We start from the raw sequence: 25889 nt of genomic DNA on the forward strand, positions 1-25889 counted from the left end.
ATCGTGTCCGACTCTTCACGACCCCATGGACTGCAGCCTACCAGGCTCCTCCAGCCATCACTAACTCCTCACAAATCTCCGGTACAGCTACCAAATAAAGCTTACACTCTAAAGTTGTAGTTCTGCATACTTAACAAGAGGCTCACCTCGGTTGAGTAGATGTCTTTCTGCTGCTAAGGAACTGACTGAACTGTTACTGGTTTCATCAGCGCAATAAGAACTGTTAAAAGTATTTCCTTCAATTCTGTTACTACCATGGGGAAATGGAGTATATATTTTAAAATAGTGATGACGACGATGCTGATGGAAGGAAAATTCATTATCGTTATATACGTCCAATAAACAGAACTGGGTAGAAATAATAAAGGAAACGTCTAAGTGGTAATAATGGTAAAGAAATCACTATTTGAAACAATATTCACAACACACCATGTGTGCTCTGGAATGAAGATACAAGTTCAATAACATAAGAATGCTGCAAAAATTTCTTGGTTCTTTGACTCCTCTCTCGCTTACCAGAAACACACATCTATAAACATTTTCTTAATCCCAAACACTTCATTCAAGAATCAAAAAATGGTAGCTAATTAATGAGTAATGGAAACACAGTTTTGGAAGATCTCAACCAGCTTAGAAAAGGGAAGACAAGTTCAAAACCAAAATAGTAACTAAATAGAAGCAATGTAGTATTTAAGTACCACCACCCCCCACCCACAACCGGGCTCCTCTGTCCATGGGATCATCCAGGCAAGATTACTGGAGTGGGATGCCATTTCCTTCTCCAGGGGATCTTCTTGACCCAGGGATCGAACCGTGTCTCCTGCATTGGCAGGCAGATTCTTTACCACTAGTGCCACCTGGGAAGCCCTACATACATAAGCATTCCTATTTTTTTCACTAACTTCTGGCTCCTATTCACAAATGGACTTTACAATTTTAATAACTCTATATCTCATTAAAATATGTCATCTTATTTTTAGAAAATTATGATTCCAGGAAGATGTTGAAAGTACAACTGACATAGAACAGTAAATAATACCTTTATTTAATATCTAATATAAAACAAATCTAGTAGACAGTTGTTACACAATGGGGGCTATTTAATGCTGAGCTGTGGGATCTGAAACAATGTTTTTCAATTCACTTGAGGGAGTAAACCACTCTTAGATGTCAGATGCTTGGTGAGGCATTTTAGCATAATGGACAGAAATACCTAGGGAATTCCTACACAAAGCTGTGTCTCAAAGCCTGAGTGATGTCACAGTGAGTAATGATAGAAATTTGAGAGATGAGATGATGCTATATGAGCTTACAGGCATTTGTAAATGGGTTAGTAATGGCTGCATGACATAAAAGAGTCTTGAAGATAATCTAAGCCAACATTTCCCAAACTTGTTGTTGGAGATACTATTCAGTGCCTTGAATCAAAATTTATTTCAAAGAAATTACAACTAATACTCAAGGAATAAACTGATCACCTGGTAGGATTTGATACAATGATTCATGTTTTTGTTTATTTTTTATTCACAGAGCCATGTGGCTTGTGGGATCTTAGTTCCTGGACCAGAGATTGAACCTGGGCACTGGGCATTGAAAGCAGAGAGTCCAAACTACTCTGCAGCCAAGGAATTACCCATAATGTTGTTAAATTTGTAGAAATAACAAAACCAAGTGACAAAAGTGAAAATACCACTTTTCCAATTGCCATAATAGTTTGGGTTTGAAGTAAGTTTTTCTTCTATGGATTCAGTCACTTCATGCTTGTCCTGTATTGAAACACCACCCCCTCCCCGCAAAAAACAAAAACAAAAACATTGCAATTACTTCATGCAGAATGGAAACATACATTTATAAAGGGTCAAACTCAATGGAATGTTTGCTCCCAGTGTTACTCCTAATCAAAATTTTCTCAAAAACGGGTCAATAAAAGTGAAAAAGACAAAGCTTTTATATGCCAGTGTGTCATTCCTATTTGTAGGGCTAAAGAATCCACCTGCCAATTCAGGAGACACAAGAGATGCCAGTTCAATCCCTGGATGGAGAAGATCCCCTGGAGTAGGAAATAACAACCTGCTACATTATTCTTGCCTGGAGAATTGGATGGACAGAGAAACCTGGAGTCCATGGGGTCACAAAGAGTTGCACATGACTGAGTGACTGAGAACACATACACACAAAGTACTATACACAATATGATGCTGAACAACAAATTTGTAAATTAATATGGTGAATACCTAATTTCACTGCAATAATATTACTGAAAGTGAGTGGAGATGTGTCTGACTTTCTTGGAATTTTTTGGAGCAAAAAACATGTTACTCAGTTCAGTTCAGTAGCTCAGTTGAGTCCGACTCTTTGCAACCCCATGAAGCACAGCACACCAGGCCTACCTGTCCATCACGAACTCCCATAGTTCACTCAAACTCATGTCCATCAAGTTGGGGATGCCATCCAGCCATCTCATCCTCTGTCGTCCCCTTATCCTCCTGCCCCCAATCCCTCCCAGCATCAGGGAGTCAACACTTTGCCAATGAGTCAGCTCTTCACATCAGGTGGCAAAACTATTGGAGTTTCAGCTTCAGCCTCAGTCCTTCCAATGAACACCCAGGACTGATCTCCTTTAGGATGGACTGGTTGGATCTCCTTGCAGTCCATGGGACTCTCAAGAGTCTTCTCCAACACCACAGTTCAAAAGCATCAATTCTCTGGCGCTCAGCTTTCTTCACAGTCCAACTTTCACACATGACTACTGGAAAAACCATAGCCTTGACTAGATGGACCTTTGTTGGCAAAGTAATGTCTCTGCTTTTGAATATGCTATCCAGGTTGGTCATAACTTTCCTTCCAAGGAGTAAGCATCTTTTCATTTCATGGCTGCAATCACTATCTGCAGAGATTTTAGAGCCCCCAAAAATAAAGTCAGCTACTGTCTCCACTGTTTTCCCATCTATTTGCCATGAAGTGATGGGAACGGCTGCCATGATCTTAGTTTTCTGAATGTTGAGCTTTAAGACAACTTTTTCACTCTCCTCTTTCACTTTCATCAAGAGGCTCTTTAGTTCCTCTTCACTTTCTGCCATAAGGGTGGTGTCATCTGCATATCTGAGGTTATTGATATTTCTCCTGGGAGTCTTGATTCTAGCTTGTGCTTCTTCCAGCCCAGTGTTACTCATGATGTACTCTGCATATAAGTTAAATAAGCAGGATGACAATATACAGCCTTGACATACTCCTTTGCCTATTTGGAACCAGTCTGTTGTCCCATGTCCAGTTCTAACTGTTGCTTCCTGACCTGCATATAGGTTTCTCAAGAGGCAGGTCAGGTGGTCTGGTATTCCCATCTCTTTCAGAATTTTCCAAAGTTTATTGTGATCCACACAGTCAAAGGCTTTGGCATAGTCAATAAAGCAGAAATAGATGTTTTTCTGGAACTCTCTTGCTTTTTCCATGATCCAGCAGATGTTGGCAATTTGATCTCTGGTTCCTCTGCCTTTTCTAAAACCAGCTTGAACATCTGGAAGTTCACAGTTCACATATTGCTGAAGCCTGGCTTGGAGAATTTTGAGCATTACTTTGCTAGCATGTGAGATGGGTGCAATTGTGCGGTAGTTTGAGCATTCTTTGGCATTGCCTTTCTTTGGGATTGGAATGAAAACTGACCTTTTCCAGTCCTGTGGCCACTGCTGAGTTTTCCAAATTTGCTGGCATATTGAGGGCAGCACTTTCACAGCATCATCTTTCAGGATTTGAAATAGCTCAACTGGAATTCCATCACTAGCTTTGTTCCTAGTCATGCTTTCTAAGGCCCACTTGACTTCACATTCCAGGATGTCTGGCTCTAGGTGAGTGATCACACCAACGTGATTATCTGGGTCATGAAGATCTTTTTTGTATACTTCTTCTGTGTATTCTTGCCACCTTTTCTTAATATCTTCTGCTTCTGTTAGGTCCATACCATTTCTGTCCTTTATCGACCCCATCGTTGCATGAAATGTTGCCTTCGTATCTCTAATTTTCTTGAAGAGATCTCTAGTCTTACCCATTCTGTTGTTTTCCTCTATTTCTTTGCATTGATCGCTGAGGAAGGCTTTCTTATCTCTTCTTGCTATTCTTTGGAACTCTGCATTCAGTTGTTTATATCTTTCCTTTTCTCTTTTGCTTTTCGCTTCTCTTCTTTTCACAGCTATTTGTAAGGTCTCCCCAGACAGCCATTTTGCTTTTTGCATTTCTTTTCCGTGGGGATGGTCTTGATCCCTGTCTCTGTAGAATGTCATGAACCTCTATCCATAGTTCATCAGGCAGTCTATCTATCAGATCTAGTCCCTTAAATCTATTTCTCACTTCCATTGTATAATCATAAGTAATTTGATTTAGGTCATACCTGAATGATCTAGTGGTTTTCCATACTTTCTTCAATATAAGTCTGAATTTGGCAATAAGGAGCTCATGATCTGAGCCACAGTCAGCTCCCGGTGTTGTTTTTGCTGACTGTATAAGAGCTTCTCCACCTTTGGCTGCAAAGAATATAATCACTCTGATTTCGGTGTTGACCATCTGGTGATGTCCATGTGTAGAGACTTCTCTTGTGCTGTTGGAAGAGGATGTTTGCTATGACCAGTGTGTTCTCTTGGCAGAACTCTATTAGCCTTTGCCCTGCTTCATTCTGTACTCCAAGGCCAAATTTATCTGTTACTCCCAGTGTTTCTTGACTTCCTACTTTTGCATTCCAGTCCCCTATAATGAAAAGGACATCTTTTTTGGGTGTTACTTCTAAAAGGTCTTGTAGTTCTTCATACAACCGTTCCACTTCAGCTTTTTCAGCGTTACTGTTTGGGGCATAGGCTTGGATCATTGTGATATTGGATGGTTTGCCTTGGAAACGAACAGAGATCATTCTGTCGTTTTTGAGATAGCATCCAAGTACTGCATTTCGGACTCTTTTGTTGACCATGATGGCTACTCCATTTCTTCTAAGGGATTCCTGCCCACAGTAGTAGATATAATGGACATCTGAGTTAAATTCACCCAAGGCAATGGCACTCCACTCCAGTACTCCTGCCTGGAAAATCCCATGGATGGAGGAGCCTGGTAGGCTGCGGTCCATAGGGTCGCTACGAGTTGGACACGACTGAGTGACTTCACTTTGACTTTTCACTTTCATGCATTGGAGAAGGAAATGGCAGCCCACTCCAGTGTTCTTGCCTGGAGAATCCCAGGGACGGGGGAGCCTGGTGGGCTGCCATCTATGGGGTCGTGCAGGGTTGGGCACGACCGAAGCGACTTAGCAGCAGCAGCAGCAGCAGTCCATTTTAGTTCACTGATTCCTAGAATGTCAATATTCACTCTTGTCATCTCCTGTTTGACCACTTCTAATTTGCCTTGATTCATGGACCTGACATTCCAGGTTCCTATGCATTATTCCTCTTTACAGCAATGGACCTTGGTTCTATCACCATTCACATCCACAACTGGGTATTGTTTTTGCTTTGGCTCTATGCCTTCATTCTTTCTGCAATTATTTCTCCACTGATCTCCAGTAGCATATTGGGCACCTACCATCCCGGGGACTTCCCCTTTCAGTATCCTGTCATTTTTCCTTTTCATACTGTTAATGGGGTTCCCAAGGCAAGAATACTGAAGTGGTTTGCCATTCCCTTCTCCAGTGGACCACATTCTGTCAGACCTCTCCACCACAGCCCTCCCGTCTTTGGTGGCCCCACACGACATGGCTTAGTTTCATTGAGTTAGACAAGGCTGTGGCCCATGTGATCAGATTGGCTAGTTTTCTGTGATTATGGTTTCAGTGTGTCTGCCCTCTGATGCCCTCTTGCAACACCTATTGTCTTACTTGGGTTTCTCTTACCTTGGACGAGGGGCATCTCCTCACGGCCACCCCTCCTGACCTTGAACGTGGAGTAGCTCCTTTTGGCCCTTGTGCACCCACGCAGCTGCCGCTCCTTGGACCTGGGGTAGCTCCTCTCAGCTGCTGCCCTGACCTCGCTCCTCTCAGCCACCACCCTGACATCGGGCGTGGGGTAGCTCCTCTGGGCCCCTCCTCTGCAGACGCAGCCTGGCACTCTCGGTCGCTGCCCCTGACCTTGGTTGAGGGGTAGCTCCTCTAGGCCATGCTTCTGAGCGGTCTGTCGCAGCAGCCGGCGCGATTGTGCATGGTCCATTACAGTGAGTTCAAAAGAATGTCTAGCACCCACTAATTAGAATATACTAAGGAGAATCCCATCTCTTAATCCAATATACCGAGTCTTGAAGGTAAAAAGAATCTTAGCAAGAATATCTAGAAGAGTGTATATGAAAAATATCAAACTTCATTTTATATATATGTATATATATATGTATATACACACACACACAGATGTTACAGTTCTCATTTATAACGAAGTGAGATGCTCCTACCCATCAAGAAAGCCAAATAAATCTCATTTACAAATCAATTTGTTCAAAATATATCAGGCATTTATTATGCCATGCACTTTATTGAGGAGTAAAGATTCAACATTTAAAACATGGTTTTGCAAAATGCTTGCAATATTAGAAATATACGAGTAAATCAGTAGTGAGAGTGAAGTGTGATAAAATATAAAATTTGGGGATTGGCTTTAAAGAGATCTTTAGAACAGGAAAAGCTGCTAGCCATTTTGAAACGCTGCAAGATTTGTAAATATAGATGGCCAATCGAAGAGATTAAAAATTTCTTGGCATTCCACCTTTATATATTCCAATATACTTTTCTGATAATAAAAGCAGCAAAATTTTAAGGGTCTAGAAGGAGACTAGATCTTTCCAAATACACAATATTTTAAGATGGCCATTTTAGAATAGTTACTTGCTGAAAATATTCAGTTATATACTGAGAGGTTCAATAGCTTCTTGTTGGTTATGTAATCTGACCTGTAGAACAGACTGGATAGCAAGAGGTAGTTTGTTTCATCCATTATTTAAAACAGATTTTCTAGCAGTACACTCTGAGTTTAAAATTCGTTTCAGGTGTTGAAACTTTCTATGATGTTTTGCTCCATCAACTGCCACTGAAAGTGACATTTCCTCTATTTATAACTTACTTTATTTCCCAAGACACGCCTAAGAAACTTTAGGCTAAGGTCAATTGTAAGAAACTTATATCCTTGGGCAGAATATAATTACCAGTTACTTCTGAAACTAAATTTTACTATAGGTATTTCCCTTGAAATGATAACACCAATGATAACAATTAAGGTATAACTTTTCCCTTACATCTAGTTAGGAATATTAGATGTGTTCAAATAAATAAATTAGCGATTAAATGTATTGAGAATTTTTTCAAGTGGTAATTCAAACTCTAAATTTCAAATTATCCAACTAGTAGACCTTTTAAAGAAAAAATATATAAAGAAAACAGATTTTCTATATGTTTGATATATTTCAAAACTCCCTTGCTCCTAACTCATGATTCCTCCCCAAAATAATCATAGGTTTATATTCTGTTCCACATGTAGCATACTATTAACACTTAAGGGTTGGGCTGGGATGTTTGTATAATCAGTTATAAATTGAAATGAGTTTAAAAACAGCCCCTGACACCTCACACCCCATGAAGATGTCACTGTCTAAGAAAAAGAAAAACAGAAAATAAATGTTGTTGAAGCTATGGAGAAATTGGAACACTTGTGCACTGTTAGTAGGAATGTAAAATGGTATAGCTACTATGGAAAACAGAAATCAAAAACAGAATTACCATAAGATTCAGCATTTGCATTTTTGGTATCTATCCAAAATAGCTGAAAGCAGAGTCTAGAAGACTCTTAGGTTCATAGCAGCATTATTCACAACAGCCAAGAGTCCATCCAGTGTCCATCAACAAATGGATGGATAAGTACAATGTAGTATATACAGACAATGGAATACCATTTAGTGTTTAAAAGGAAGAAAGTGTTGACATGATACAACACGGATGACCCTTAAGGAAATTTTATTAAGTGAAATAAATTAGCTTACAAAAAAGGTAAATATTGATTGATTCTACTTATATGAGCTAGCTAGAATAGTCAAACTCAGAGAGAAAGTGGAATGGCAGTTGCCAGGAGTTGGTGGGGAGGTAGGAATGGAAAAATTTTGTTTAGTATGTATAGAGTTTCAGTTTTGCAAGATGTCAAAGTCCTGGAGATTAGTTGCACAATGCAAATATACTTAACAGTACTGAAGTGTACACTTAAAAATGTGTAAGATGATAAATTGTATGTTGTGTGTGTTTTACCAGAGTGGAAAAAAAATAATTAAGAAAATCCCTGATCATTAAGAAGGCAACCAAGGAAACATTTTATATTATTATTTCTGGAGGGACAGTCAGACTTCACATGATGCTGCTGAAGTCATCTTTTAAAAAACTGACTTAAATATCCAAAGTTTTTAAAAGTTTAAAGTAGTAAGGAAAAACAAAGCATTATTTATCATCCCCTGGGAGTTGCAATAAGCCAAACACCTTTTCTTAGGGTAATAGTCATAAAGAAAGGCCAGAGAAAAAGAAAGAAGGAAGCTGTTAGGCATAACATATAAAGATGTAGAATTTTCTCTGGCTGGTGATAAATGTATACAGAGCAAATCAAATTACAGGATGTCCTATTTTAAGAAACCCTATTTTCTATGCAAATGAAATAAGACTTAATTTATCATATTCTGAAAGTATGCTTTCATATTCTTTGAAATAGGGGGTTCCATTACATCACTTAGCATTTATTTGAGGACTTGAAGTACTTGTCTCAGAGGTGGAGGCAGTGGCAACATGTTAGAAACCACTGTCAATTGGAAATCAATCCATAATCAAGATGACACTTCTAAAATTATGTTAATCAGTGAGGAAATATGTGATTCCATTTTTAAGAATGTGCTTCATGTACATAAGTCCAGGAATGTCATCTATGGTGTAAAACAGGGTCTACTTTTAGTCATACATGGCATAATTCAAAAACAAAAGTCACACTCAATCCTGTACCTCTGGGTTAGTAAGGAAGCAGGAAAAACAATGAACCATATCTAAGGTGCTGGGGGATATTATTTGATGAATTTACTAGGAGCTTAGAGGAAACTAAAGTTGCTGCCCTCTGACTGGAATATTCAAGTTTATCATTTGTGCGTGACATAAAAGGGCAATTTAGATGTTAAAATTTAATCAACATGAAACATGAATGCCTTAGGTTGAAACAGAGAATGGCACAATAATGGCATTAGAAAAGGTGAAAATAGCACCATAACTCTCATTGACATCATCAATGTGTTTGCTTCAGTGAACTGTACCTCCAAAATGGAAAAACAAAAAAGTCATTTGTACGGAAAGTATCATCAATATTTATTTTTCTTCTTGCCCAGCTGTAGAATGACCTACATTCTAGAAAGGATGTAAAAACATCTAACCAAAATATAGATTTTTCTTTACTTAAAACAGCAACCTTTGGTAGACTTCCCCGATCATCTTTGGTCAATATGATTGCACTGGGGAAATTTAAAAATTGATCATTACCAAGAGAAATGATGAAATGTTATTTTGGAGGGGGGGGGGGACGAAGTAGTGTTTAATATCCACAAAACAAACATTCATTGGCCATCCATGTACAAGTCATTAATTGCCTAGTATGTGCCAGATATCTGTGTGTGTGTGTGTGTGTGTGTGTGTGTGTGCATGTGCATGTGTGCACAATCAGTCGTGTTTGACTCTGTGACCCCATGGACTGTAGCCTGCTAGGCTCCTCTGTCCATGGGATTTTCCAGGCAAGAATCCTAGAGTGGGTTTCCATTTCCTACTCCAGGGTATCTTCCTGAGCAAGGGATAGAACCCACATCTCTTGCACTGGCAGGTGGATTCCTTACCACTAAGCCAGCTGGGAAGCCCACCAGACATGTAGTAATGCATATAGGTCTGCACATCTATATATATGGGTGAGTTTTGGAATGAGAATCAGAAGACCTAACTTCTGAGATCCTACACCCCTCAGTCTCTTTCAAGTACCATTTCTATCTATATCTGTATCTCTAGCCTTAACTTCTTTTATGAGCTTCAGAACTGTATTTCTAACTACCAACCAGCCATTCCTATCTAGAAACTCCACACACATTTCAAATTGTACCAGGTCCAACTGTAACATTCTAGTATGTATGTACATTCCAGGCACTCACAATATACTTTCAAACCAATATTCCCTCTCCACCGTTATTTTATTTTCCAGACCCAGCTCTAGTATTCTATCTTCTGGGAGCTCCTCATGTCCTTTCTAGCAGAATTCATTCTTATTTTTCCCATTTTCTCATAGTACTTAGTAAATATCCTTAATACTCTATTTACCTTTTCTTTTCATTAGCGAATTTTTACAACTAGTGAATCAGGTATCTTTCACCTCAGCTGTATCATCAACCTTTATGGCAGATGTCCTGTTTTGTTGTTGCTCTCATTTTTGTGTCTGAATGGATTAATTTGAAAACACTCAGATAAAATGGTGTTTTTGGAAGTAAATTGTTTCGGTAGGTCTGAGTTGAGACTTGAGGGTCATGGCAACTTCCTGTAAACACACTGTCCTTTAATGATGCCACCTTCCAATGCTCAATGTTTCTGGGTTTGCAGCCGGCCAAGAAGGGGAAATACTTTCAGGCAACCCTTTTCAGCAGCTCTTAAAATAGCATCCCTTAAACACCTATGGACTCTGCAGCCTTTCTTTCACTTAAATGGAGAAGGAAATGGCAACCCACTCCAGTATTCTTGCCTAGAGAATCCTGTGGACAGAGGAGCCTGGTGGGCTGCTGTCCATAGGGTCGCATAGAGTCGGACACAACTGAAGTGACTTAGCATTCATGCATGCATTGGGGAAGGAAATGGCAACCCACTCTAGTGTTCTTGCCTGAAGAATCCCAGGGATGGAAGAGCCTGGTGGGCTGCTGTCTATGGGGTCGCACAGAGTTGGACAGGACTGAAGCGACTTAGCAGCAGCAGCAGCAGCAGCTTTCACTTAAGTACATGTTGTTCTCACTGAACTGCATTCCTGAGCAGCTCATATAGTGACATGTTTAATATAGTTGGGTTACCCAAGCAGAGATGAGGAACCTGTCAGTAAAACATCCGGGAGGCAGGGGGGCTTTATGAATTGCTTTCTAATATGACTATAAACTGGCAATTAATGGAAAAATTTTGACAACTTGTTCAACATGCAGTACAGTCAGATAAAAAATCAAACTCCAGAGAATTCGATTTTGTTTATCATTTAAGCTACAGTGTATTTAACAGATGAATTTTTTCCAGAGTAGTCATGTCAGTTTATTTCAGTGGATATCCTTGATTAGTAAATTCTCTCTCCTTTTTAAAGAAAATTTAGAAATTATCTCATCTAGAGAGTAAAGGGGAGGAACACATATTTTTTGAGTCGGCAACAAGCTTGGGGAGGAATATGTAGTTAGGGATAAATGGGATTAAACTTTTTTATGTATTGTTATAAGTTAACTAATTTTTCCAGGCAACAGTGATAGGTAGTTTGTACTTACAGCCATGTACTCCCTTGTTTTAAGCAAACTGTATGTATGTGTTTCTTGAAATGCTGGCATGGTTACTTTTTTAATTATTTCACCCTTGTAGGTTACACAGTTAATTGTACTCCAGTAAATCGCATTTACCCGGAACTAGAAAATATTTAAAATAATTAAACTTCTACTAATATAAATACAGAATTAGGCTATCTAGTTTTTTAAGGGCCAGCCATGTGATCTGACATGAAGGAGATAACACCCTAAATCATGAGAACACTGAGTGAGTCAGTGATGAAGTTAAGGGCTAAGCAACAGGAAAAAATTGGGAGACGTTCCTTCTATTTGTTTAAAATATCACCTCACATAGAAAGTGTCATTTCCTCCGAAAATGTTCGCCCAATGTCCCCAAACAATGATGAAGAACCATAAAAATACCCTATAACCTACAAGAAGACAGGCAGTGAGTACTTAGGTGAAGTTTTTGGGTAATATCTAAAGAAGTTTTTAGTAAATATACACACACAAAGGAAAAACAGAAACTGCCTACAAAAAAAGATCTTTCAAAATTTAGCTTTGTAAAAAGCAAAGTATTTTAAAGAAATCTTCAAATATAAGTATCTGCAGGTGAAAATACATAATTCCAATGGCATCTAAAACGTATACATTTTCCTTTATCTTCTGGTATCACATATGGAAAGCTTATGAATGGATAAGCACCATGGTCTCACCAGAAATGAATTAGGGTAAATGTTATGGTAAAAAAAAAAAAAAAAGCAGGGGACGGGGACGCTTCCCTGGTAGCTCGGCTGGTACAGAATCCGCCTGCCATGCAGGAGACCCTGGTTCGATTCCTGAGTTGGGAAGATCCCCTGCAGAAGGGAACACCTACCCACTCCAGTATTCTGGCCTGGAGAATTCCATGGACTGTATACTCCATGGGGCCACAGAGTCAGACACGATGGAGTGACTTTCACTTACGGTAAAAAGACAGGAAAATACAACAGGATTCCATATTATTTAACAGCCAAAATTTTATGTATTTATGCATTGAACTTTAGATTTCTAGAGGCAAGTACATTCATTCGGTAAATATTTACTGATTGCCTATGATTTTACTAGGCATTAGTGGAGAAATTTGAGAATATAAAAATGACAGTTATATTCTCTGCTCTTAAGACATGTACAACTGAGTTGGAGACACATAAATGCATACAAATACATTTTATTGCTATATAACAACTATGCTAATTCGCTTCTTCGCAACCCCATGGACTGTAGCCTTCCAGGCTCCTCTGTCCATGGGATTCTTCAGGCAACAATATTGGAGTGGGTTGCCATTTCCTTCTCCAGGGGATCTTCCCAAACCAGGGATCAAACCCACGTCTCTTACATCTCCTGCAATGACAAGCTAGTTCTTCACCACTAGTGTCAGCTGGGAAGCGCATATAACAACTATATGTGTGTTAGTTGCTTAGTAGTGTCCGACTTTTGCAACCCCATAGACTGTAGCCCACCAGGACCCTCTGTCCATAGGATTCTCCAGGAAAGAACACTGGAATAGGTTGCCATTTCCTTCTCCAAAAGGAACTAGAGAAAGAAAGAAGGTGAAGTTGCTCAGTTGTGTCCAACTCTTCGCGACCCCATGGACTGTAGCCTACCAGGCTCCTCCTTCCATGGAATTTTCCAGGCAAGAACACTGGAGTGGGTGGCCATTTCCTTCTCCAATATAACAACTATACAACCCTGTTAACATAATCTCTGTAAACAAAAACTGCTTTTCCCCCACTGTATTTCTTAACTTACTTTTAGAATCACTCATTACGTTACTCAATTGGCTCAGATTTCCAATTGAACAGCATGTAATGGACACCAAGGCAACATCTGAGTGCCGAAGTATTTAAGGAAAACCAGACATGCCACAACACTAATGCAAGATCAGCAGCACAACCTGGCCAGTTGTGAGGAAAGGCCAGTCTCTCTTCTCACTTCCAGTATTCTCACATAGGGAGAAGTACAATCTGTTTTCCTAACAAACCATGTTTTGTATTGGTCTATGCTCCAAAGTACTTTTCTTCAACCTAATGGCATTTACTTTTACTTTCTGGCCCATCTTCTTAGAATAAATCTAAATAATAAATATTTTTAGAATTTAATTTAGAAATAAATCTAAATAAATCATCCTGTATCCTTGATAATCGCGTATTACTGTATTGAGAGTCGTAACATCACAACAACTTTTTAACAATCTGTTTATTCTACTTCAGATAAGAATCTTTGAACTTGACAAAATAAAATCTTAACAAATTTAACTTTACAAGCTAACAGTCTTTTTCAGAAGTAGGGACTGGGTTCATTTTCCTTCTTTGCGGTTTTTTTCTATGACTTTGTTAAGCGGAAGTAGAAATTTTAAAGCATGTTCAAGTATAGTATTTGGTATTGACAACAGCAAAAGCAAAAATATCCAGTTCTATACCCGGGATCAGGACCAGTATACATTCTACCTAGCCTGTGATACATTCTACATTTTCATACATGGAACCCATTTTGAATGATGGCACTGAAACTGTGCAAGTACCTTAAACAACAAACATTCACATATACTCACAAGTGTTAATACTACTAAGGCAAAAAGCGAGAAAATATATATTCCGTTATCTATTTAACAACAGGTTAGGAAAACTTAAAAGAGAGAATGGGTGTTTAGATTACTTCTGAAAAGTCAATCAGCAGAACCCTTGCATTCCTAAAGTGTTCTGACCAATTGAGATTTTGGTACCAAAAAACCCAAGATTGTATGACAATCTTGTTTTCACCATGAATGACGTTTTTAAACAGCATGTTTAGCACCAACAATTTACAAACTACAAACATGAAGATGACAATCTGCAAATGGAATGCTTCCAAAACCTGGTAATCTAGAAACTGGCATGTACCTTCCCACTGGAACAACACTATAATACTACAGCCAGCTTTCCAGAACACATGTGCAAACTCTTTTTTTTAAAAAAAAATACTCTCAATATACCATCTATCTGTGATGAAAAACGACCAAAACAGTATTATCATAATACAGGTAACAGAAAAAGAAAATATACAGAATTGTAAAACCGTGACTGCCAGGCATTAAAGTGAGAGAATACATAAATGACTCAAACAGTAAACAGAACTAAGAATTCGTCAAAATTTTTTTGTATAATTCAAAACGACACTATTGGCCAGGTGTATAAAAGTGTTAAAGCCAAATTTTGACTGACCGAAGGGTAACTCACTCTCTAGGTCGCCATCTCTCTTCGCCTAATACCCTAAGCAGAGGTAAACTGGAGTTTTTTAATCTGAAAGATAAAAGCCACACAGACTCAAAAGCACAAACACAGGGCAAAGGAGAAAAGTGGGAGGGGGCTGGAAGGTAAATCTGGGCACTTTGAGGACAGGGCAGCCATCCTTAGCTCCAGAGGCCTGCATAGTTCCCACGGAGGTTTGAAGGAAGAGGGCCGCCAGCGACGAAGAGCTTCATCTCCTGCCAGTTGTAGCAATGGGTGTAGAGAGCATTGGGCAACTCGTCCAAGGCACTGAGGTCGTTCATCTGCAGGTCATCTTGGTTGAGCCAGCCTCTGCCACAAATCAGCCTGAACCTCCGCCCTGTGGGCCGCGGAGAGGAGTGCTGGCTGTCCGAGACCTTCTCCTCCAGGAACTTCTGCGCGCGGATGTCATAGAAGAGCAGAGAGCCGTGGCCAGTGCCCACGGTGACGATGTGCTCATAGAAGCTGAGAGAGCGCACACCCGTGCCGCCCTCGCGGGAGCACAGGTACCGGATGCTCTGGTGACCCTGGCGCAGGTCCAGGAAAGAGACATGGGACTGGGAGCCTACCGCGTACAGGGACAACTCATCGCAGTAGGTCAGGCACACGTTCTCTCTGCAGTAAGGCAGCCTGATGGACAACAGCCTGGACAGGGTATTCTGGGCTTTCCACAGGTGGAAGTAGCCATCCATGGTCACGGCTCCCAGCTCCTGCCTCTTGGCGCCGAAGGCCACAGCCCGCACCTTGCAGTTACGTGGGTTGGTGGCGGCCCTGGGGACATCCTCCACTTCTGCGGGACGGATGTGGGCATACACGGAGAGCCCTGCAGCATTGCGCCAGGCGATGCTGCTCCGGAATACGTCGGGGTCTATCTTCCAGATGCCCAAGGTGCCGTCGCGGGAGCCGCTCACCACCACCGTGTCGCTCATCCACGCGATGGCGAAGATCCAGTCTTTGTGGCCATGGTCGCCCAGGCACAAGGGATCCAGCGTTGGCAACCAGTAGACGGCCAGGCTGTTGGGGTTCTCGCCCCCGGTGGCCAGCAGCGTCTTGGAGGGATTCAGCTGGACCGCATGGATGCCGCAGCCCGGCTGGGCGCGGGCCGGCGGGTGCTGACGATCCCGTATGAGGGGGATGCGTGTTACCTGGCTGGACCGCACGTCCACCACGAAGAGCGTGTTGCACTTGGTACCGCACACCACCTGCCTGGCGTTCAGCCACTGCGACGCGAACACCTTGTCCACGGTGCCCAAGGACAGTTCGCGCTCCCGCAGCAGCTCTGGCAGCTTCCGCACCGCGAAGCCATGCAGCTCGCTATCGAAGCCTGAGAGCCCGGCGCGGTCCGGCGCGCCCACCTCGCGCCCCCTCAGGTAGTCCACCAGTGAGCGCCGCACCACCATCCGCTTGGATTTCTTGGGAGGCTGCGGGCCGTCTGCGTGCACCGCCGCCGAGCCCGGCGACGACGAGCCCGGCGACGACGAGCTCAGCGACGATGAGCTCAGCGACGACGAGCCCTCTGCGGCCTTCTGGGGCGCTGGCTCTTCCCGCTTCTTGTTACCTGTTTGCTCCGGGGCCATGCTGGGCGGCGGGCGGGGGGCGGCGTGGGAAGACAGGGCTGGCGAGCCGGGCGAGGAGTCGCGGACAGGCGAGCGGAGCATGGGCGGCGCGCGGCAGCGAGGGCGGCGGCGACGCGGTTCCAGGTGGGAAATGCTGCCGGCGGCGAGGGCTGCGGGAGCGAAGTCGACTTGGGACGAGGACGACGCGGGGGCCGAGCGCAAGGGGGCGCAGGCGGCGGGAGGGCCAGACGTGGGAGGCCAGGTAGCACGAGGCGGGCTGGGAGGAGTCAAAAGGGGGCAGGAAGGAGGGGTGGATGGAGCCTCGGGGCGGGGGTTGAAATTCACCCGGAACCAGTGCTCTTGGATTCCTGACATGGCGGGGGGGGGGGGGGGGGGGGGGAGTAGGGGTGCGGAAGCTGGGGAAGAGCCAGCTGGGGGGCTGTTGCGTGGGAGGGCACTTCGCCTGTGGGGTTGTGTGCGATGAGCCTGGGATGTGCTGGGGGCCTGGCTCCAGGACCCCAAGCTGGCCAAGTGGGCCTGTCCTGAATCCCCACTAAATAATACGGGGTATTTGGCCAACCATCGGACAGCAGCCAATCAGCTTCTGGTTGAACCTAGACAGACTCAACCAAATATATGTGCCTGTGTGTTTAGGTTGGAGGTGCCAGCGTGCATTGTAACTCAGAGCCCGGAAAACGTGGAGAGGAATAGTCAAGGGGAGGGGCAGCTCCCTTCCTGCACTTTGGTGCTGTTCTCAACTCTCAGTTCCAGAGGCAGGTGCTTCGGCATAGTCCCCTGGGGCTTTGGGAGAGGTCCTGCGGGATGGGCAAGATTTTCACAAGCAAACATGGAGATAAAGAGCTTTCGGGATGGAGGCGACCACAAGGACAAATGAGAGTATAAGTGTTCAGAGCGAAGGCTTATTCTTAGGAGGTGGGTGTTCCATACTTTTCTTGGCCTCCTCAGAGCAGCCAGCCCCCTGGCAGCCTCCTACGGAGGCAGGCTCATTTAGTTACACAGTTAAAAACATGGCGCCTGGAGGCTGGTGCTATGCTAAGTGCTAAGTCACTTCAGCCGTGTCCAACTCTCTGTGACCCCATAGACGGCAGCCCACCAGGCTCCCCCGTCCCTGGGATTCTCCAGGCAAGAACACTGGAGTGGGTGGCCATTTCCTTCTCCAATATAACAACTATACAACCCTGTTAACATAATCTCTGTAAACAAAAACTGCTTTTCCCCACTGTATTTCTTAACTTACTTTTAGGATCACTCATTACATTACTCAATTGGCTCAGATTTTCAATTGAACAGCATGTAATGGACACCAAGGCAACATCTGAGTGCCGAAGTATTTAAGGAAAACCAGACATGCCACAACACTAATGCAAGATCAGCAGCACAACCTGGCCAGTTGTGAGGAAAGGCCAGTCTCTCTTCTCACTTCCAGTATGCTCACATAGGGAGAAGTACAATCTGTTTTCCTAACAAACCATGTTTTGTATTGGTCTATGCTCCAAAGTACTTTTCTTCAACCTAATGGCATTTACTTTTACTTTCTGGCCCATCTTCTTAGAATAAATCTAAATAATAAATATTTTTAGAATTTAATTTAGAAATAAATCTAAATAAATCATCCTGTATCCTTGATAATCGCGTATTACTGTATTGAGAGTCGTAACATCACAACAACTTTTTAACAATCTGTTTATTCTACTTCAGATAAGAATCTTTGAACTTGACAAAATAAAATCTTAACAAATTTAACTTTACAAGCTAACAGTCTTTTTCAGAAGTAGGGACTGGGTTCATTTTCCTTCTTTGCGGTTTTTTTCTATGACTTTGTTAAGCGGAAGTAGAAATTTTAAAGCATGTTCAAGTATAGTATTTGGTATTGACAACAGCAAAAGCAAAAATATCCAGTTCTATACCCGGGATCAGGACCAGTATACATTCTACCTAGCCTGTGATACATTCTACATTTTCATACATGGAACCCATTTTGAATGATGGCACTGAAACTGTGCAAGTACCTTAAACAACAAACATTCACATATACTCACAAGTGTTAATACTACTAAGGCAAAAAGCGAGAAAATATATACTCCGTTATCTATTTAACAACAGGTCAGGAAAACTTAAAAGAGAGAATGGGTGTTTAGATTACTTCTGAAAAGTCAATCAGCAGAACCCTTGCATTCCTAAAGTGTTCTGACCAATTGAGATTTTGGTACCAAAAAACCCAAGATTGTATGACAATCTTGTTTTCACCATGAATGACGTTTTTAAACAGCATGTTTAGCACCAACAATTTACAAACTACAAACATGAAGATGACAATTTGCAAATGGAATGCTTCCAAAACCTGGTAATCTAGAAACTGGCATGTACCTTCCCACTGGAACAACACTATAATACTACAGCCAGCTTTCCAGAACACATGTACAAACTCTTTTTAAAAATAAAAAAAAAAAACTCTCAATATACCATCTATCTGTGATGAAAAACGACCAAAACAGTATTATCATAATACAGGTAACAGAAAAAGAAAATATACAGAATTGTAAAACCGTGACTGCCAGGCATTAAAGTGAGAGAATACATAAATGACTCAAACAGTAAACAGAACTAAGAATTCGTCAAAATTTTTTTGTATAATTCAAAACGACACTATTGGCCAGGTGTATAAAAGTGTTAAAGCCAAATTTTGACTGACCGAAGGGTAACTCACTCTCTAGGTCGCCATCTCTCTTCGCCTAATACCCTAAGCAGAGGTAAGCTGGAGTTTTTTAATCTGAAAGATAAAAGCCACACAGACTCAAAAGCACAAACACAGGGCAAAGGAGAAAAGTGGGAGGGGACTGGAAGGTAAATCTGGGCACTCTGAGGACAGGGCGGCCATCCTTAGCTCCAGAGGCCTGCATAGTTCCCACGGAGGCTTGAAGGAAGAGGGCCGCCAGCGACGAAGAGCTTCATCTCCGGCCAGTTGTAGCAATGGGTGTAGAGAGCATTGGGCAACTCGTCCAAGGCACTGAGGTCGTTCATCTGCAGGTCATCTTGGTTGAGCCAGCCTCTGCCACAAATCAGCCTGAACCTCCGCCCTGTGGGCCGCGGAGAGGAGTGCTGGCTGTCCGAGACCTTCTCCTCCAGGAACTTCTGCGCGCGGATGTCATAGAAGAGCAGAGAGCCGTGGCCAGTGCCCACGGTGACGATGTGCTCATAGAAGCTGAGAGAGCGCACACCCGTGCCGCCCTCGCGGGAGCACAGGTACCGGATGCTCTGGTGACCCTGGCGCAGGTCCAGGAAAGAGACATGGGACTGGGAGCCTACCGCGTACAGGGACAACTCATCGCAGTAGGTCAGGCACACGTTCTCTCTGCAGTAAGGCAGCCTGATGTACAACAGCTTGGACAGGGTATTCTGGGCTTTCCACAGGTGGAAGTAGCCATCCATGGTCACGGCTCCCAGCTCCTGCCTCTTGGCGCTGAAGGCCACAGCACCGACCTTGCAGTTACGTGGGTTGGTGGCGGCCCTGCGGACATCCTCCACTTCCGCGGGACGGATGTGGGCATACACGGAGAGCTCTGCAGGATTGCGCCAGGCGATGCTGCTCCGGAATACGTCGGGGTCTATCTTCCAGATGCCCAAGGTGCCGTCGCGGGAGCCGCTCACCACCACAGTGTCGCTCATCCAGGCGATGGCGAAGATCCAGTCTTTGTGGCCGTGGTCGCCCAGGCACAAGGGATCCAGCGTTGGCAACCAGTAGACGGCCAGGCTGTTGGGGTTCTCGCCCCCGGTGGCCAGCAGCGTCTTGGAGGGATTCAGCTGGACCGCATGGATGCCGCAGCCCGGCTGGGCGCGGGCCGGCGGGTGCTGACGATCCCGTATGAGGGGGATGCGCGTTACCTGGCTGGACCGCACGTCCACCACGAAGAGCGTGTTGCACTTGGTACCGCACACCACCTGCCTGGCGTTCAGCCACTGCGACGCGAACACCTTGTCCACGGTGCCCAAGGACAGTTCGCGCTCCCGCAGCAGCTCTGGCAGCTTCCGCACCGCGAAGCCATGCAGCTCGCTATCGAAACCTGAGAGCCCGGCGCGGCCCGGCGCGCCCACCTCGCGCCCCCTCAGGTAGTCCACCAGTGAGCGCCGCACCACCATCCGCTTGGGCTTCGTGGGAGGCTGCGGGCCGTCTGCGTGCACCGCCGCCGAGCCCGGCGACGACGAGCCCGGCGACGACGAGCCCGGCGACGACGAGCTCGGCGACGACGAGCTCAGCGACGACGAGCCCTCTGCGGCCTTCTGGGGCGCCGGCTCTTCCCGCTTCTTGTTACCTGTTTGCTCCGGGGCCATGCCGGGCGGCGGGCGGGGGGCGGCGTGGGAAGACAGGGCTGGCGAGCCGGGCGAGGAGTCGCGGACAGGCGAGCGGAGCATGGGCGGCGCGCGGCAGCGAGGGCGGCGGCGACGCGGTTCCAGGTGGGAAATGCTGCCGGCGGCGAGGGCTGCGGGAGCGAAGTCGACTTGGGACGAGGACGACGCGGGGGCCGAGCGCAAGGGGGCGCAGGCGGCGGGAGGGCCGGACGTGGGAGGCCAGGTAGCACGCGGCGGGCTGGGAGGAGTCAAAAGGGGGCAGGAAGGAGGGGTGGATGGAGCCTCGGGGCGGGGGTTGAAATTCACCCGGAACCAGTGCTCCTGGATTCCCGACGTGGCGGAGGGGGGGAGGGGTGCAGAAGCGGGGGGGACGAGCCAGCTGGGGGGCTGGTGCGTGGGAGGGCACTTCGCCTGTGGGGTTGTGTGCGATGAGCCTGGGATGTGCTGGGGGCCTGGCTCCAGGACCCCAAGCTGGCCAAGTGGGCCTGTCCTGAATCCCCACTAAATAATATGGGGTATTTGGCCAACCATCGGACAGCAGCCAATCAGCTTCTGGTTGAACCTAGACAGACTCAACCAAATATATGTGCCTGTGTGTTTAGGTTGGAGGTGCCAGCGTGCATTGTAACTCAGAGCCCGGAAAACGTGGAGAGGAATAGTCAAGGGGAGGGGCAGCTCCCTTCCTGCACTTTGGTGCTGTTCTCAACTCTCAGTTCCAGAGGCAGGTGCTTCAGCATAGTCCCCTGGGGCTTTGGGAGAGGTCCTGCGGGATGGGCAAGATTTTCACAAGCAAACATGGAGATAAAGAGCTTTCGGGATGGAGGCGACCACAAGGACAAATGAGAGTATAAGTGTTCAGAGCGAAGGCTTATTCTTAGGAGGTGGGTGTTCCATACTTTTCTTGGCCTCCTCAGAGCAGCCAGCCCCCTGGCAGCCTCCTACGGAGGCAGGCTCATTTAGTTACACAGTTAAAAACATGGCGCCTGGAGGCTGGTGCTATGCTAAGTGCTAAGTCACTTCAGCCGTGTCCAACTCTCTGTGACCCCATAGACGGCAGCCCACCAGGCTCCCCCGTCCCTGGGATTCTCCAGGCAAGAACACTGGAGTGGGTGGCCATTTCCTTCTCCAATATAACAACTATACAACCCTGTTAACATAATCTCTGTAAACAAAAACTGCTTTTCCCCCACTGTATTTCTTAACTTACTTTTAGAATCACTCATTACATTACTCAATTGGCTCAGATTTTCAATTGAACAGCATGTAATGGACACCAAGGCAACATCTGAGTGCCGAAGTATTTAAGGAAAACCAGACATGCCACAACACTAATGCAAGATCAGCAGCACAACCTGGCCAGTTGTGAGGAAAGGCCAGTCTCTCTTCTCACTTCCAGTATTCTCACATAGGGAGAAGTACAATCTGTTTTCCTAACAAACCATGTTTTGTATTGGTCTATGCTCCAAAGTACTTTTCTTCAACCTAATGGCATTTACTTTTACTTTCTGGCCCATCTTCTTAGAATAAATCTAAATAATAAATATTTTTAGAATATTTTTAGAATTTAATTTAGAAATAAATCTAAATAAATCATCCTGTATCCTTGATAATCGCGTATTACTGTATTGAGAGTCGTAACATCACAACAACTTTTTAACAATCTGTTTATTCTACTTCAGATAAGAATCTTTGAACTTGACAAAATAAAATCTTAACAAATTTAACTTTACAAGCTAACAGTCTTTTTCAGAAGTAGGGACTGGGTTCATTTTCCTTCTTTGCGGTTTTTTTCTATGACTTTGTTAAGCGGAAGTAGAAATTTTAAAGCATGTTCAAGTATAGTATTTGGTATTGACAACAGCAAAAGCAAAAATATCCAGTTCTATACCCGGGATCAGGACCAGTATACATTCTACCTAGCCTGTGATACATTCTACATTTTCATACATGGAACCCATTTTGAATGATGGCACTGAAACTGTGCAAGTACCTTAAACAACAAACATTCACATATACTCACAAGTGTTAATACTACTAAGGCAAAAAGCGAGAAAATATATACTCCGTTATCTATTTAACAACAGGTCAGGAAAACTTAAAAGGGAGAATGGGTGTTTAGATTACTTCTGAAAAGTCAATCAGCAGAACCCTTGCATTCCTAAAGTGTTCTGACCAATTGAGATTTTGGTACCAAAAAACCCAAGATTGTATGACAATCTTGTTTTCACCATGAATGACGTTTTTAAACAGCATGTTTAGCACCAACAATTTACAAACTACAAACATGAAGATGACAATTTGCAAATGGAATGCTTCCAAAACCTGGTAATCTAGAAACTGGCATGTACCTTCCCACTGGAACAACACTATAATACTACAGCCAGCTTTCCAGAACACATGTACAAACTCTTTTTAAAAAAAAAAAAAAAAAACTCTCAATATACCATCTATCTGTGATGAAAAACGACCAAAACAGTATTATCATAATACAGGTAACAGAAAAAGAAAATATACAGAATTGTAAAACCGTGACTGCCAGGCATTAAAGTGAGAGAATACATAAATGACTCAAACAGTAAACAGAACTAAGAATTCGTCAAAATTTTTTTGTATAATTCAAAACGACACTATTGGCCAGGTGTATAAAAGTGTTAAAGCCAAATTTTGACTGACCGAAGGGTAACTCACTCTCTAGGTCGCCATCTCTCTTCGCCTAATACCCTAAGCAGAGGTAAGCTGGAGTTTTTTAATCTGAAAGATAAAAGCCACACAGACTCAAAAGCACAAACACAGGGCAAAGGAGAAAAGTGGGAGGGGACTGGAAGGTAAATCTGGGCACTCTGAGGACAGGGCGGCCATCCTTAGCTCCAGAGGCCTGCATAGTTCCCACGGAGGCTTGAAGGAAGAGGGCCGCCAGCGACGAAGAGCTTCATCTCCGGCCAGTTGTAGCAATGGGTGTAGAGAGCATTGGGCAACTCGTCCAAGGCACTGAGGTCGTTCATCTGCAGGTCATCTTGGTTGAGCCAGCCTCTGCCACAAATCAGCCTGAACCTCCGCCCTGTGGGCCGCGGAGAGGAGTGCTGGCTGTCCGAGACCTTCTCCTCCAGGAACTTCTGCGCGCGGATGTCATAGAAGAGCAGAGAGCCGTGGCCAGTGCCCACGGTGACGATGTGCTCATAGAAGCTGAGAGAGCGCACACCCGTGCCGCCCTCGCGGGAGCACAGGTACCGGATGCTCTGGTGACCCTGGCGCAGGTCCAGGAAAGAGACATGGGACTGGGAGCCTACCGCGTACAGGGACAACTCATCGCAGTAGGTCAGGCACACGTTCTCTCTGCAGTAAGGCAGCCTGATGTACAACAGCTTGGACAGGGTATTCTGGGCTTTCCACAGGTGGAAGTAGCCATCCATGGTCACGGCTCCCAGCTCCTGCCTCTTGGCGCTGAAGGCCACAGCACCGACCTTGCAGTTACGTGGGTTGGTGGCGGCCCTGCGGACATCCTCCACTTCCGCGGGACGGATGTGGGCATACACGGAGAGCTCTGCAGGATTGCGCCAGGCGATGCTGCTCCGGAATACGTCGGGGTCTATCTTCCAGATGCCCAAGGTGCCGTCGCGGGAGCCGCTCACCACCACCGTGTCGCTCATCCAGGCGATGGCGAAGATCCAGTCTTTGTGGCCGTGGTCGCCCAGGCACAAGGGATCCAGCGTTGGCAACCAGTAGACGGCCAGGCTGTTGGGGTTCTCGCCCCCGGTGGCCAGCAGCGTCTTGGAGGGATTCAGCTGGACCGCATGGATGCCGCAGCCCGGCTGGGCGCGGGCCGGCGGGTGCTGACGATCCCGTATGAGGGGGATGCGCGTTACCTGGCTGGACCGCACGTCCACCACGAAGAGCGTGTTGCACTTGGTACCGCACACCACCTGCCTGGCGTTCAGCCACTGCGACGCGAACACCTTGTCCACGGTGCCCAAGGACAGTTCGCGCTCCCGCAGCAGCTCTGGCAGCTTCCGCACCGCGAAGCCATGCAGCTCGCTATCGAAACCTGAGAGCCCGGCGCGGCCCGGCGCGCCCACCTCGCGCCCCCTCAGGTAGTCCACCAGTGAGCGCCGCACCACCATCCGCTTGGGCTTCGTGGGAGGCTGCGGGCCGTCTGCGTGCACCGCCGCCGAGCCCGGCGACGACGAGCCCGGCGACGACGAGCCCGGCGACGACGAGCTCGGCGACGACGAGCTCAGCGACGACGAGCCCTCTGCGGCCTTCTGGGGCGCCGGCTCTTCCCGCTTCTTGTTACCTGTTTGCTCCGGGGCCATGCCGGGCGGCGGGCGGGGGGCGGCGTGGGAAGACAGGGCTGGCGAGCCGGGCGAGGAGTCGCGGACAGGCGAGCGGAGCATGGGCGGCGCGCGGCAGCGAGGGCGGCGGCGACGCGGTTCCAGGTGGGAAATGCTGCCGGCGGCGAGGGCTGCGGGAGCGAAGTCGACTTGGGACGAGGACGACGCGGGGGCCGAGCGCAAGGGGGCGCAGGCGGCGGGAGGGCCGGACGTGGGAGGCCAGGTAGCACGCGGCGGGCTGGGAGGAGTCAAAAGGGGGCAGGAAGGAGGGGTGGATGGAGCCTCGGGGCGGGGGTTGAAATTCACCCGGAACCAGTGCTCCTGGATTCCCGACGTGGCGGAGGGGGGGAGGGGTGCAGAAGCGGGGGGGACGAGCCAGCTGGGGGGCTGGTGCGTGGGAGGGCACTTCGCCTGTGGGGTTGTGTGCGATGAGCCTGGGATGTGCTGGGGGCCTGGCTCCAGGACCCCAAGCTGGCCAAGTGGGCCTGTCCTGAATCCCCACTAAATAATATGGGGTATTTGGCCAACCATCGGACAGCAGCCAATCAGCTTCTGGTTGAACCTAGACAGACTCAACCAAATATATGTGCCTGTGTGTTTAGGTTGGAGGTGCCAGCGTGCATTGTAACTCAGAGCCCGGAAAACGTGGAGAGGAATAGTCAAGGGGAGGGGCAGCTCCCTTCCTGCACTTTGGTGCTGTTCTCAACTCTCAGTTCCAGAGGCAGGTGCTTCGGCATAGTCCCCTGGGGCTTTGGGAGAGGTCCTGCGGGATGGGCAAGATTTTCACAAGCAAACATGGAGATAAAGAGCTTTCGGGATGGAGGCGACCACAAGGACAAATG

General features: G+C 45.7%; 3 protein-coding genes across 3 annotated transcripts; all 3 read right to left on the reverse strand.

Annotated features, from left to right (window-relative positions):
* Positions 1–13698: 13698 nt before the first annotated feature.
* LOC139181240 (DDB1- and CUL4-associated factor 12-like protein 2) lies at positions 13699–16726 on the reverse strand. Its single transcript, XM_070784143.1, has one exon. It carries the CDS (start codon positions 16724–16726, stop codon positions 14939–14941), a length of 1788 nt encoding a protein of 595 aa, XP_070640244.1. The 3' UTR covers positions 13699–14938.
* Positions 16727–18006: 1280 nt separating this feature from the next.
* Positions 18007–20936, reverse strand: LOC139181266 (DDB1- and CUL4-associated factor 12-like protein 2). The gene has a single exon (XM_070784184.1). It carries the CDS (start codon positions 20780–20782, stop codon positions 19253–19255), a length of 1530 nt encoding a protein of 509 aa, XP_070640285.1. The 5' UTR covers positions 20783–20936; the 3' UTR covers positions 18007–19252.
* Positions 20937–22345: 1409 nt separating this feature from the next.
* LOC139181262 (DDB1- and CUL4-associated factor 12-like protein 2) lies at positions 22346–25264 on the reverse strand. The gene has a single exon (XM_070784178.1). It carries the CDS (start codon positions 25108–25110, stop codon positions 23581–23583), a length of 1530 nt encoding a protein of 509 aa, XP_070640279.1. The 5' UTR covers positions 25111–25264; the 3' UTR covers positions 22346–23580.
* Positions 25265–25889: the final 625 nt, after the last annotated feature.

This window comes from Bos indicus, chromosome X (genome assembly GCF_029378745.1).
Source record: "Bos indicus isolate NIAB-ARS_2022 breed Sahiwal x Tharparkar chromosome X, NIAB-ARS_B.indTharparkar_mat_pri_1.0, whole genome shotgun sequence".
NCBI classification, from domain to species: domain Eukaryota; kingdom Metazoa; phylum Chordata; class Mammalia; order Artiodactyla; family Bovidae; genus Bos; species Bos indicus.